Consider the following 15,239-nt stretch of genomic DNA (forward strand, 5'->3'; position numbering starts at 1 on the left):
CCTTGACCGTAAGATGACCGGTGTCTGACCGAATAAATTTGAAACACTTGACTTCGCTATCCTGCTTCTAACGAGCCATCTTTGGATAAACCACAAAGTCACTTCAATCCACCAATTGACTTAAAAGTTCATTTTGTCACAGATTTCTTGTTTAAATGCAAGATGAGCATTTTATAAAAGAAGGTATTTTTTAATGGCTGACCTGTTGTATGCATTACACATATAACAATTCATCTATGACGGATTGTAAAAAATTCATAAAAAACGTTTTAATAACAAGCTTATGTAATAATGCACTAAAAAGTAGAAAATAAATTATAGACTACTATTTAATTAACTATAAAGAAAAGCGTGGATCTCTTCCTAAATATTAGACACTACTATTTAAATTACTATAAAGAAAAGCGTGGGTCTCTTCCTAAATATTAGTAAAGGTATCCAATAGATACTAAAGTGACCCACGCTAACAATTCATCTATGACGGATTGTTAAAAACAGGGTAACCAGTGTGATTGTGTGAGTACACGTTGCATAGAAACAGTTGTGTGAGTACAAGTTGTGTTAGTACAAGTTGTGTTAGTACAAGTTGTGTTAGAAAACACATTTGTGAGTATAATTTCAATAGAAACAGTTGTGTGAGTACAGGTTCCATATAAACAGTTGTGTGAGTACAGGTTCCATGTAAACAGTTGTGTGAGTACAGGTTCCATATAAACAGTTGTGTGAGTACAGGTTCCATATAAACAGTTGTGTGAGTACAGGTTCCATATAAACAGTTGTGTGAGTACAGGTTCCATATAAACAGTTGTGTGAGTACAGGCTCCAAATACATAATTATGTGAATACAAGTTACATATAAACAGTTGTGTGAGTATAGTTGTGTGAGTACAAGTCTCATAGAAACAGTTGTGTGAGTACATGTTCCATATAAACAGCGCTGCCTTGTACTTACAGTCCTCTTTTATCAATGTGAGTACATCCATCCTGGGTATAGCTTGATCGCGGATGTCATCAATAACGGCTTACAGTAGATGTCACAGATGACATCAATAACGGCTTACAGTAGATGTCACAGATTACATCAATAACGGCTTACAATAGATGTCACAGATGACGAAAAAAGGCGTACAGTAGATGAAATAACTAACGTCTAATTTTAAGTAGTAATAGAACGGTTTTGTTACAAATATTACACGGCCTTAAACATACGTTTATTGACATAAACATAACCGAGTAGATCTGCAGGAAGAAAAGTCCCACACATATCTCATAAATGGCTTATAAATGCCCGGACTCAGTGGCGGAATAATTAAGAGAAGTAATTGATTTTTAATTGTTTAGTACAAATTTATTAAAAGGAGCCTATGAGCACCCCTATTTAACAATTTCTAGAAGGGAAAAAAGTTATGGAAGTGGTTTAAACGTTTGCCTATCTTTCACAATGGTTTAAAAACAAAGAGAAAGAGAATAATTATACAAGAGCGTGGGATGATGTCTATAGAGTAAAGATAATCCAACCGTAGCTACATTAGTCTTTTAACAAAACAACCATCAGGTCAAAAAAGAAAGAAAATTAATTAAATTTTTAAACTAAAAAAAATTGATTATGGTCGGCTGTGGGCCCCTAAACTGGGTCGTCCCCCCCCCCACATTGCGGGGTCTGGCAGCACTGTAGTTCCGCCCCTGGTCCGGACATTTATCCTAACAATTCAAATTTTAATTGGCCTAGTCGACCAGCTACCGGAGAAAAAATCGTCTGAAGAAAACATAATGTAGCTATCCGGACAAGCCCAGACTAATTAAGATAAAAGTCTTGATCTAGTACATTAGATATGTAAAAGTGTTTAGCAAATGTATAGGCAATTTCACTCTTATGTAGCAGCTTTAGTCCTAAGTCACGTACATAACCAAAGTATTAGTGGTTTGATAACATTTGTTACACAAACTAAAAGTATCAACAGTATGAAAAGAAAGATTTATCGTAACGTCCTTTATATTATAACAAGTACAATAACACTTTCACATATACACATAACATAGGTATAAACCACATGTTTATGTACGGAAGTTTTAACAAGTAGGCCCTAGACAAAAATAGCTACAAAGCTCTTAACAAATTTAAAAACAACACTACAAACTTCTTCACAAATAAAAACAATTTAAAAATACTACTACAAACGTCGTAACAAAGAGGCCCATAAAAACACAGCTACACCTCTCTAAACAAACAAAACAGACAATCAAAACACCATTACAGACATCTTTCAACAGCATCTACAAGCAAACACGTGATAACTAAACGAATAGCCCCGCCCCACGAAACTAATCCAGCCACCTGATATCTCTTATCTCCCCTGCTCGCTAGGGGTCATCACTGGGCCGTGGAAGTACTGGACGAACACAGACTCGGCCAAACACGTACTCGACCAGACACTAACTGGGTCAGGCATTGAATAGCCCACACCGTGAGACCAGTACACATTACACATGTAAGTAGAACATTTGGTTCAACAGTTGCCTACATTAAATTTCAATTCAAAATTTTTTCACTCATATTCATAACTGTATGATTACATTTGTTTTTATAACTATTCTTTTAATGTACACGTTCGATTTGATCATTTTAGCCGTCAGATAAATGTAGCTTACATTATATTATTATTATTATTAACCATGAGCTTTATCATAGGCCCCAGAGCCGGCGTTAGGGGGTGGCGAACGGGGCGGTCGCCATAGGCCCCGCGCTTGAAGGGGCCCCGCGCTTCAGCAATGTCATCGTTATCTGAATTAGTTCGTAAACTTAAAAAAATTCAATTGGGAAAAACTAAATGGTCGAATGCCGACGTTGTTGATTGTTATAACTGAGGCCACGGTTGCTGTTGGTGAGTCCCACCTGAACTGGGAAAGGCCGTAATTCGATACAAAAATAGTGTCACACCTACCCTTTGTGTAGGGTACGGTCGCCTGGCATTTGACCTGAGCTGACTGGAGATGGCGGTCGAGAATTAGCCCACGACGTAAAAAGATACCCTATTGTATGCGGACCGATGAAGACGTCCTTTTAGTGAGCAGACGGGATGTCTATAGTAGACAGTTAGTGACCTGATGAACTCTAGTCCTGACTTTCTTGTTGTAGATGTCGTATAATGTCGTATATGTACAGTGTTTCTTCCAGACTTTTTTCTCCGGGGAGGAGGGGCACTTGAAATTTTCGGGGGGGGGGGGGGTAGACTTTCTTCGGGGGGGGGGGGGGGTGCGGACACTATATATATGTAGGCCTTATCGTCTTGGTATAACAAAATTAACATTCAGTTGCGTGCAGAGGGGTGGGAGGAGGGCGACGAGGAGGGGGGCCTTAGGATCTATATCAGGCGGCATTAAACAGAGTGATTTATTATTATTTTTTGGAAGAAAGTTAAAACTGTTGTTATGTTGTGTCACCTTAAGGATTCACCCCTTCAATAATTAAGACAATACTGATTTTGGTTTTAAAATATTGTATGAATTCTAAACAAATTTTGAAGTCTATACTGTTTTGATACATCAGGCCGAGTTCGCTGTATTGTAAACTTTATTTTCCTAATTATTCGGCACGTGATTAAATTTTCTTAAGTGATTTGGTATGAATTGCATAACTGTTAAAAGTGATTTAATATCTTAGCAAAGGAAAAAAACAAACTACGAACATTGGGTTAATACATGGAAGAGATAAAAATCTGTTATTATAGTGGAAAGTTTGACATTAGCTTATAAACTCCAAAACATTTGTGTTATTATGTGTACATTACATTATATAGGCCTTTATATATATATTATATATATATATATATATAATGGAAAGGCCCCGCGCGGATGGTTGGCCCTAGGCCCCGCGTATTCCTAACGCCGGCTCTGATAGGCCCCTACTGTGTTTGTATTTGATTAACATAAAAGATAGGAAAAAGCCGTTTGTTTGGTGCCAAGTGTGTTTAAAAAATTGTTGTTATTGGTTTGTAATATATGTTACGAGTTCAATAGGTTGATAAAAATTGTGAAATAAAAATGTTGGGTTCGTTTTTTAAAGGTTGAAGAAATATTAAAACTTCATATTCACGTTTTTTGTGTTTTGATAAGAATAGCGTAGGAAGGGTTTTGAGTGGGCGGGGAGGGGAGGGGTATTTTTTTAGCACATTTTTCTTTACATGCGATTCGTGCGGCTATGGAAAAGGTCTAACCAAATAATTTCTTCTTCTCTCTCTCCCCCCCCCCCCCCCAACTCTCCGGTGGCCCACGAAGAGGTCTAACCAAATTAGCTCTTCTCCGTCCGCCCCCTCCCCTCGAACACTGTTGTGTACTGCTCTGATTTTGGTACTACAGATTTACCCAGTGCATTACTATGTGGACCATAAATGATGATTTGAATACACTATAAACATTATAAATATGTAGAGAGAATTATCTATTAAATAATTCTATGGAATATTATGTCATAAAAGCAAGCATATATAAATTACTTCTTGTATTCTAAGCTTGCAAACATTTTTTAAATTAATTAATGTGGAGCCATAAGTTTACTTTTACATAAAAGAATTTTTATAAAATACAGGTAAATCTTAAAACTAAGGCGTGCATTTAACCATCCGCTACAAAATATAAAATATTCGTTAAAAGCCCCATGGTTTATGCAAATTATAGAGCACTCATGCTCATTTACCATTTGCCTCAAATATCGTCAGCTGCGAGACTACGACACTAGGCCTGTTGCTTAGGCCTGTTGCTGTGGTTGAAGAATTCGGTGCAAAAAGCAACGCATAATGTCAATCATAAACATTTGAATACACCCCTTTCGTTTTCTGATTTTCACTCAATAATTTTACAAAAATAAATTTTATATTATTAAATTTAGTAAAAGCGCATGACCCGGCAGGAGTGAGAAACAACCAGCCACTTCTGTCACCAGAGAGTTACCTCCCATCTTATACCATGAAGGCAGGAGGGGGAAACAACGTTCTGTTGTTGTCTTTGTTTCTTGTGTCGTCCACGTATGGGCTGGCGTTTGTAAACCCGCACAGATTCGGATACATCAGGTGAGGAAAAAAATATATCTATGTTTGTTACACACACGTTTCTCTCTCTCTCTCTCACACTCACACACACAAACACGCACGCAACTTAACAAAATGTGCGCACATACGACACATACATACTGACAAAAATTACACACACACACACACATATATATATATATATATATATATATATATATATATATATATATATATATATATATATATATATATATATATATATATATATATATATATATATATATATATATATATATATGCACATGCGCGTGCACATGCACATACAGTTACATATACAACTACATCTACATGTACCTGTACATGTTAATTCATACATATATATATATATATATATATATATATACATATATATATATATATATATATATATATATATATATATATATATATATATATATATATATATATATATATATATATATATATATATATATGTATATATATATATATATATATATATATATATATATATATATATATATATATATATATATATATATAACAATATAAAAGAGCTTTTATGTGGTATTATGTATTTAATTAAAAACATATTTTCTATTTCCCACCCTCCAACTGTCCCCAATGTGTCTCTACCCTACACTACCCTACACTACCCTACACTACCCTACACTACCCTACACTACCCTACACTACCCTACACTACCCTACACTACCATACACTACCCTACACTACCCTACACTACCATACACTACCCTACACTACCCTACACTACCCTACACTACCCTACACTACCCTACACTACCCTACACTACCCTACACTATCCTACAGTGGACCAAATGTCTGTGGACCCGCCAGGAAGCGATGCTGCGACGGTTGGAAGATGACCTTGATGCGCACGTGCACCATACGTATGTCTACATTATAAATAAACATTCAGCAATACGTATGTCTAGTTTATGACAAAATGTCACTCCAAAACTAATGAAAATTTTTATTTGGGCGACACGTTTAATTAGCCTGCCATTTTACTTGTTTTAGTAGACAAAGTCTAAAAGAGTATTCTAGAATTTATGGGAAGTAATCGTCAATAAAACCGGCTGATCTTCCTTACCTTCATATTAACTGTCAACATTTTCCGGTCATATAATCCATAGTACCATTTCACCGTTGAATGTCAAATTTGATACCACTTTATTTAAAACCTACACCTGTTCAAATTTCCTTCAGCCGTGTGCAGCTTTGGATGCGGAGAGAGCGGCACCTGTGTGCACCCCAACTTGTGCAAATGTGCAGACGGCAGGCTGAGTCACACCTGTGAGGTCGCAGCTGCCAAGAAAGATCCAGAAAATCAGTTTCTTAGAGGTAAATAGCAACTAAGTTAATGTTTTATGGGCTCCATGAATATAATTTCTGTCAACACAGAGAAAAAATTGAACCAGCATTACGTAGTTACAGGATCAAACTGATCATTCAAACTAGAGTTCAAATACTTGTAAATATAACTGATAAGAACTATGTGGGCCAAGCTAAGCCCAGCCACCATTAGTTTATCTAAGTACATACCAAAGTTGAGAATATTCGAACTTTGGATTTTAGAGTTAGCTTTAGAGTGCTTTACCACTCTACCACACTGAAAAGCCAAATTCAAACTTTAGATTGCCCGATAAAACCATTTTCGACACGTATTTGTGTTTACAATTACTTAAATCAAGATAATAACTTTCTGTAAATTGATAAGTCGAATGTAATGAGATATAATTTACGGTGACTGGACAAATGATCTCAGGACAATAGTTCTCGGGACAAAATATATTAGGACAAATGATACCATGGACAAAGGATCTCAGACAAAATATCTCCGACAAAATATCTCATACAAAATATCTCAGACAAAATATCTCACAGTAAAATAATTTACCTACAGGTACCTGTGACAGTGTGCTTGACACCTGTGAGCACACCTGCATAAACATGCCTGACGCTACCCACAAGTGCACCTGCAAGTCAGGCTACAAACTGCTGGAGAACCTACGCTCATGTGACCCACTACACCCTAAGCTGCAGGATTTAAAAACTCACCCAGACGGCTGGGTCCAACCAGGCATTGGAGATTCTGTCTCTCAGAATTTTGACCTAAAGACATTTCCTAAAGAATTACAGAAGGTCTACAGTGTGGAGAAGCCAGTTTCATATCCAGACGGAGCTAGGAAAGAAACCGAGAAGTTTTCTGACAAACAAAAGATTGACAAACATGAGGGAAAATTAGAGGAGACTCGTACAGAGTTTGGGGAAGTCAAGACAAAAATAGAACCTGTGCAAGATCTCAAAACTAAAGACGTCAAACCAAAACTCCCTGACCAACTTTCAGCTGTAAAAACTGAAACATTACCCCCTACCACCAAACAAACAATTAAATACCCTAAATACAATCTATGGCGTGACCCCATGATGTTAAGAAAGGAAATTATGGACCAAGACAAATACAATGGTAAGGGACTTCAGTTCGCCACAATAGTCCAACCTCTTAGGGAGAAAATAGTCGTAGAGAAAATCAAGTACTTCAATTCTAAGCCAGGTGAAGGTGAAAAAGATGAAACTGCGCTTATTGACAAGAAAGATAATCAAAAACCTGTTTTTGCCAAGAAATATGAACAAAAACCTGCTTTTGACAAGAAAGATGAAGAAAAACCTGTTTTTGACAAGAAATATGAACAAAAACCAGTTTTCGATAAAAACGAATTCCTGAAGAAGCTGGCGACACAGCACAAGACACCATTCCCCAGCCTAGATCATCACATGATGCACCTGTACATCGAAATGCTGAAAGTCTCCAAGTCTGGCACATACGATCCTACTGACCTACTCAAGGCGTTCGCCGAGATGAGGGAAGAAATTCTCAAGCAAAGAACTCCCCCACCAACGACCACCGCCTCAACTACCACTACCACATCTACCACCCCAACCACCACAACCTCCTCAACCTCCACAACTAAAACCGAGATAGCTAAGAAAAAGGAAGATTCATCCATTCCTGTCCGCCTTGTAGGGAATCCGTACGCACATTTGAGAAGGAAAGGCGGTCGGAGATTTGGTGCCGGGTAGACTATCATTGGCTTTAAGCTTCACTCAGTGCTGTCGCTAGCGCCTAAATACAAAATCTTTTCTACTGTAAACTAAGCAAAGATAACCACAACAATTACACTTCTAGAAGAAATTACACCCAAAGTACACCGACGTAACAAATCAGACTTAATTAAAACAAAACACCAAAGGTCTATTGGTAAATCACATTCACCGCAACATCAACTCTATACATAGCTGTAAAATATCAAGAACACCATATGTATGCAACACCAACTCTAGACATAGCAGTAACATATCAACAGCACCATTCGTAAACAACACTAACGCACGCATATAAGCCTAGATGTGAGCATTATTGTTTAAATGCATCCAGTACAATCAACTACACCCATCACACACGTAACTGCATCCAACTCAGACACGGCTCTTTTTTATTGATAACTATTCCTTCAGGACACTGAACTGATGTATTTATGTTATCTACTTTCAACTACTAACTACTTTAAAAGTTGTATTCTAAATCCATGTACTACAACATATACAACTTTGATCTAAATTGATCACACAATATTTTTAAAGCTTAAGCAGCATGTATTCTCAAACTATATCTTATATACTAACTGTACTGAAATATAATATGTAAATACATTGGTTTTTATTTTTAATGTCGTAAAATTAAACTTTTAAGAAAGATGCTGTTTTATTTGTGTATTGGTGAAGTATTTCGTATTTCAATAGTGTATGAAAGCAACAGACCTCCTATCATTATATGACCAAAACTAATTTGCTTGTTAATTTAAAAAAAAATCACAGTTTTTAGCTCAACTTATTTTACATATCACAGTTTATAAATTTTAAATTTATGTTGTTTCATTTTAATTTATAATATAGAAGATCAAATGCTTGCGAATATTAATCCTATTCAGAAACGTTATTTATTAAATTATATTAACACAATCTATTTGTTTATTGGCTGTAAGGTTAAATAAAATATTTTTTCTTAACAAATAGCTTATTTAAAAACAAAAAAATCTTTAATCCTAGTAACAATATAATTTTATTAAAATTACACTTTTAGCAACGACAAATACGGTAAGAGATTGATTAAATTTTAAAAAAACGAGACATATATTTTAATTTTTACAAGCCTTTAGTTTTCAGAGAATGTTTGTTTGCTTGTGCTCATTTGTTGTGTTTGTATTTGTTACATTAAAATTTTGACCCACTTCTAATGCAGCGATGTCGTTCAACCTTTATAGATACCTTCTTCGAAGACAATGCATAAATATCTATTTTTAACCTAATTAGACAACATATTTCTATTCAAAATTTTATTTTATTTTTATCATTTCAAATTATTAGGAAATATAATCAAAATTGATTAGTTACTTTTAAACAGAACAATCATTGAGGTGGTTAAGTGTACCTGAACTTCATAATGTTGATACTTGCAAATTAAGGTATAATTATACATTAGACAGGAATTCTAAGCAATTAGAAACTTCACGATGTTTAAAACCAGCGCAGTTTAAAACACTCTTAAAATAAATTGCAGTCATTTGTAAGCCAAACAAAGAAACATCACGTTCGTATGCAGAAATTTCAAACAAAATATTTATTTTTGTATACACGTGTACAATTTGTAATTAAATGCTTTGGAACATCAAAATAATGTGAATATAACACAGAGTTATAGCTTTAATGCAGTAAAATATAAATTTTAAAATAATCCAATAGCCATTGTTGTTTAACTATTACTTACAATTTTCGTAACCTGTTCATATTTTAAAAACTGAACAGTATCATATTCTGCAATTCAATATTTTACGGCAACTTTTGTTTAGCTAAATTAGAAATTTTTTTTTTACAAATTCTGACTTTTGCTTATATCATTTTTATAACAACAAATAAAATACTTAAAAAAACTTTTTAAAAAACCACGTTTTTCTTGTGAACTAAAAAGTAGAAAATAAATTTTCATACATTTGATGACAAAAAACGTGGGTACGTTCACCATCAAATTTCCCGACCCATCTGCCCGACCCACGTTTTTTGTCATCAAATGTATGAAAATTTATTTTCTACTTTTTAGTTCACAAGAAAAACGTGGTTTTTTAAAAAGTTTTTTTAAGTATTTTATTTTCTCCTTTTTAGTCCGTTGCTACACATGAAAAACGTGGTTTTTAAAACGTTTTTTATATAGTTTATTTTCTACTTTATCTAATCACTTGATTAAGTATGACTTGACTAAGTGTTTTTAAATACACGGACTAAAAAAATCTTGAGCGACCGATACGCTTTAAACAGGGTGTAATTTACGTTGCTGGCGTGGAGATCTACTCACGAATCACGTGATCAAATCTCCCATAAACAAACAAATAAACGCGAAGCTGAGTTAAGGAAAAACGTGTTTATGTGTATTTTAGCATACCCAGCGTACCAACCGTGTCACCGTTAACAATGTGTTACCGTGTCCGTTCTCCTTTTTAGTCCGTTGCTACACATGAAAAACGTGGTTTTTAAAAAAGTGTTTATAAATACACGGACTAAAAATCTTGAGCGACCAGGATTCGAACCTGGGTTGTCGCGGTCACAACGCGAAGTACTAACCACTATACGATCACGGCCAGCGCGCTCACATCGATTGGGGCCGAAGTAACTGTGTCAATAGGCCTCCAGTCTTGTCGGTATCTTTAGAAATCATGTCCTCAATTTTATGGTCCTTGGGGCGTAATTAAATTAAGCTAATTACGGTCACTAATTGCTAGTTTTTATGATTGCATCTGAAATTGTTAGGTGAAAGTAGCATGCATGCCAAATTTCAGGTCTCTAGAGCAATCAGAAGTGGGCTAATTTTCGATGTCAATTTTAACAACAAACATCCAAACAACCAAACAAACAAACGCGAAGCTGAGTTAAGAAAAACGTGTTAAAAAGGTCCAAAACCAACATTAATACAGCAACATGACACAATCATCTTTAAGATATCTGGTTATTTACAAAATCGTTCGCATATCTGCTGTGCCATGCCGATGTTTTTTCTTGATAGATGTTTTCCTGTTGGGAGAAAAATTTAAAGCTTGAATTCTAATCAAAAAGTTGCTAATTATATTTTAAAATTTGAGGTAATGAATTAATAAAACTATTCATCGTGTATAAAAACAAGTCATCTGGTAGGCCTAGCACTGGCTTTATGTGAACATAAATAACTTTTATTGACTTTTATAGCACACGTTAAATTCTTTTAATTTCAACCAAAAGAAAACTTGTCTTACAAAATTTTATTTTATTTGATCAAAGCACGTGTGGTCAAACCACCTGTGGTCAAACCACCTGTGGTCAAACCACCTGTGGTTAAAGCACCTAAAACTACAAAATCTAACCTGCGTCGTAGTCAGCAAACTTGAGAACAGGCGACAGAAATTTCGCAGCTGCACCAGCAGTACGACACGCCTGCACACAAGAGTTACGCCCAGAGTTACGCCCCTCTACTGGAACCAATAGTGCTAAAATCATCAGGGTAACAATCATCTTCAACTTCATCCTTGCTTCTTATGTACCTGTAGATGTTAATAATGCGATGCATAACTGTGAGTGTATTAGACGGTATACTGATCTTAGAATTCAGTTCTCTAGAAATAAATATATAACTGAACAACTAACTTACAAAACAGTGATTGCCATTTTGGAAAACACAAGCTAGCTAAACACAAAGACCGAACTCAGACACCACATAATATAAGAGAGCTAACTATACAACACAAAAATATCGTTAAATCCAGAAATTTTTGGCCAGTTAACTTTAAATTCTTGCTTCCTTTGAAGCATAGTTATAAAAAAAACGATGCCTTATCTTTCAAATCTAGTTTGCTGTTATTTCCGATAAAACACAATTCAAACATAGTTTAAATGTTATATTTTTGTGTAATTTAAGATTATATTTTAAAACCGCGAAAGGAAATAACTGGAATGTTGGCATTGTTTACTATGTCAACTAAGTGTTGTAGACATGTAGGGAATAAGTGAGTACAGGACATACATACATAATTAGGGAAGAGACCAACATACGTACCTGCAATTAATTACATACAAGAGGTGTGATCGGCTCTTGCTATACAGTTGGCTCGTCACTTTCAATCTAGAATAACACACTCACATTTTTGTTACAGTATTAAGTCTTATCTACAGTTAGTAATGTATTTTTCTAGTATAATGTTTACCTTCAACTATACTGCATTATTTACACATTTTAAAATTGTATGAAATTTAAAAAAAAAAAGTATTCAAAACATTATCTAAACAGAATCTCTGTCTAGTTGTGTAAGCTGCAAAGCAAAGAAGCTGCATTTATTATATTATATTAAAACAATTACAATATACTTGCCTATATTGCTGTGTTCTGTTACCTGAATATGATTTTACATGCAAGTCAAAACCAATAGTAGCTCTCCATTTTTACTTAATCTATTACTTTCAGTTTCAATAAAACTAGCCCACAGTCTAAGCTGTTTTTTTTTAAACGATCGTTTAAATCGATAGCTCCACGTATGTTTTTATTAAACGTGGGATTCTTTTAACAGTCAATAAAATGTTGAGGTTTCCCGAAGTTTTAAATGTAACGTCTAGTAATATAATTGCGTTTTACTTGCTATTGACTAAGGAAAGTTCGAAGAAAAAACACGTAGGTTTTGCTGGGGAAATATTTACGTGTTACTGTGGAAGTTTCGTTATGACAACCTATGCGCATACTGCAAATAAATGTACATCGTGGACCTGTCTCCCCACACACTGAGTTGGAACAGAACCCAACCGACTCAATTGATGGAAGTCATAGCGAGATGATGGCCCTTACATTTAAAATATATTACTTCTTATACTAGATAAAATATAACAAGAATAAGTCCTGCCGAACAAGAGCTGCATACGTTGCATTAACTGTTGACTAAGCTAACTCTAAAACTATTAACGAAGGGGTCCCATTTGCAGGTGCCAGATTCAATAAAGCCTTTCGCCTTTAGATACTCTACGGAAACCATATTGACAAGGGGCATTTTTGTCGGGGGCAAAAACGACGGGAACATAATTGTTGGGAGCCTACATGACTGTAGACTATTTTCTGGAGCCCTTTTGGTGGGGGCGTATTTGTCGTCAGCCTATTTGACAGGGCTTATTTGTACCTGACAGTTTTGACGGGTTAGATTTGATGGGGCTCTTATGACAGGGTCGTTTTATCGGGGCCAATTTGTGTTGAACCCGCACGGCTAATGAGGAAACACCTTACGTGCAAATGGCGTATCATGTTATGTTGTACCGAGCAAACACGTCATATTGTTATAGGGAAATATTTTTATTGTAATGGGGATATACCTTATCGGGAATATTTTGTGTTGTAATGGGGAAATTCCTTACGTCGAAATATGGAAATACCCTATGAAGTAATGGGGAAATACCTACGCGTCTACAGTTTCGCGAGGGGCTGAGAAGTTGAGGAAAGGGAAGTGGTTACAATTTAATTTTTTATAATAGCCATTCATTGTATCGCCCATTACACTACAGCAGCCCATATGAAGCCAACTCAACAAAAGCCCATAAAACCAAATATGGTCATGGATAAATGTGCTGTTAGAAGTTGTCAATCCCAGAGGCGTAACGACCCTTCCCGGCGCCCGGGGACATACTTTCAATTTGGCGCCCCCTTGGGAGCAAATTTTCGATTTGCACCCCCCCCCCCCCTCGAACTTTTCATTTGCACCCCCCCCCCCCCCTCAAACTTTCAATTTGGCGCCCCCCCTAAGGTCGGCGCCCGGGGACATATGTTCCCCCCCCCGCCCCCCCCCCCCTCGCTACGCTACTGGTCAATCCTGCTGATATTCATTTAATACTAACAAACTGCTAGTATTTAATTTGTATGTTACACTCTGCGTTATAAATATTACTTTATATTATACTAAATCTTAGGAGTTTATATCTACTTTTTCCGCTTGATTAGAGCATCTGCGCTATGTGCAGAACTGTAAACACGTATTTATGCAGAGAACAATGTTCTATTTTCCCAATATGGTATACACAAATGTATTTAAAGACGTTAATTTATTAAATAACACATATATATATATTTAGAAACATACCTTTAATTATTCAAATTGAGAACAATTACTTTATTTACTTATTTTCACAACAAATTTGGTTACAATTGAAAATTAGACTTGTTGCCCATTGAAAAGTAGAATGTATTACAAAGCTAAATTTTCTGTCAGTTATGTGTATATTTATTTTTTATTAGGTACTAACACTACAATAAATATTTAATAGGATACGTTTGACAGTTCTTTAAATTCGGGATGAGATGAAGTTATCTAGATCTACAGATAAACTATATTAAGACTTTTGCCGTCGAAGAACATTAGACCAAACAAAAATTAATTAAAAAAATAATAGTTTTCATGTTCTCTTCATAAATATTAGTAAAGGTATCCAATAACTGATAAAGTGACCCAGGTTTTCTTTAGTTATTTAAATTGTAGTGTATTATTATATATTGTAAAGAACATAATTTTTCTCATTTTTAGTGCACAAAAGATTGTTATTAAAACGTTTTATGCATTTTGTTTCAACTTTTAACTAAAAACAATACATTTACATTTCGTTACAGGGTTTAAAATTTAGTTGGAGGTTATAAAATAAATGTATTTTTTCAGGGTTTAAGACAATACCACCCCTTCTGACAATTAAACCCCAACCCAACCCCAGCTACAAACCTATTGCTAAACCTAGCCAGAGCATCAAACCTAACCCTAAACTTATCCGTAACTGAGCAGGGGGTTAATTGTTCCGGGGGATAATGTCGGGGAGGGGGGGGGGGGAGGATGTCGGAGTGTAATATGACATAAATTGGTTTGTGTTGTGCACTTCAGCCGACGGACTATTTTAGAACTAAAAACTGGGTTGTCTAGTTTAGAGTTGTTGTTTTTTTTTATTCAAAGTAACAACATATCTTATCAACTTATTGACCGTATTGAATGTGAAATGTATGAATCCAGTTGATCGCTTGGATAATCCTTAAACACGTTTTTGTATTAATGAAATTCGCTATCAATTCCCGGCT

At 35.4% G+C, this 15,239-nt stretch overlaps 1 protein-coding gene and 1 long non-coding RNA gene across 3 annotated transcripts; one reads left to right on the forward strand and one right to left on the reverse strand.

The window, feature by feature from the left end:
- The first annotated feature begins 2,382 nt into the window (after positions 1 to 2,382).
- On the forward strand, positions 2,383 to 8,937 carry LOC131944792 (uncharacterized). 2 transcript variants are annotated; one of them, XM_059305608.1, is made up of 5 exons: positions 2,383 to 2,489; positions 4,886 to 5,066; positions 5,879 to 5,958; positions 6,278 to 6,412; positions 6,975 to 8,937. In XM_059305608.1, the coding sequence occupies exons 2-5, from the start codon at positions 4,963 to 4,965 to the stop codon at positions 8,150 to 8,152; spliced, it is 1,497 nt and encodes a 498-aa protein (XP_059161591.1). In that variant the 5' UTR covers positions 2,383 to 2,489; positions 4,886 to 4,962; the 3' UTR covers positions 8,153 to 8,937. The 2 variants fall into 2 exon arrangements, with proteins under 2 accessions (XP_059161591.1, XP_059161597.1); XM_059305614.1 differs by lacking the exon at positions 2,383 to 2,489 and adding an exon at positions 2,513 to 2,564.
- A 1,404-nt stretch (positions 8,938 to 10,341) lies between these two features.
- LOC131944785 (uncharacterized) lies at positions 10,342 to 12,275 on the reverse strand. Its single transcript, XR_009387076.1, has 3 exons — positions 12,207 to 12,275; positions 11,518 to 11,694; positions 10,342 to 11,191 (listed from the first exon to the last, which is right to left on the reverse strand). It is a non-coding gene; the product is annotated as an uncharacterized LOC131944785 (long non-coding RNA).
- Positions 12,276 to 15,239: the final 2,964 nt, after the last annotated feature.

Source organism: Physella acuta, unplaced genomic scaffold, assembly GCF_028476545.2.
Source record: "Physella acuta isolate Inbredline_101_S28 unplaced genomic scaffold, ASM2847654v3 ptg000048l, whole genome shotgun sequence".
Lineage (NCBI taxonomy): Eukaryota > Metazoa > Mollusca > Gastropoda > Physidae > Physella > Physella acuta.

Excerpts from the sequence above, each read along its gene's own strand:
- LOC131944792 (XM_059305608.1), top strand. The coding sequence starts at position 4,963 with ATGAAGGCAGGAGGGGGAAACAACGTTCTGTTGTTGTCTTTGTTTCTT. Across the intron at positions 5,959-6,277 it reads GATGCGCACGTGCACCATAC|CCGTGTGCAGCTTTGGATGC; the intron begins GTATGTCTACAT and ends AATTTCCTTCAG. Across the intron at positions 6,413-6,974 it reads AGAAAATCAGTTTCTTAGAG|GTACCTGTGACAGTGTGCTT; the intron begins GTAAATAGCAAC and ends ATTTACCTACAG.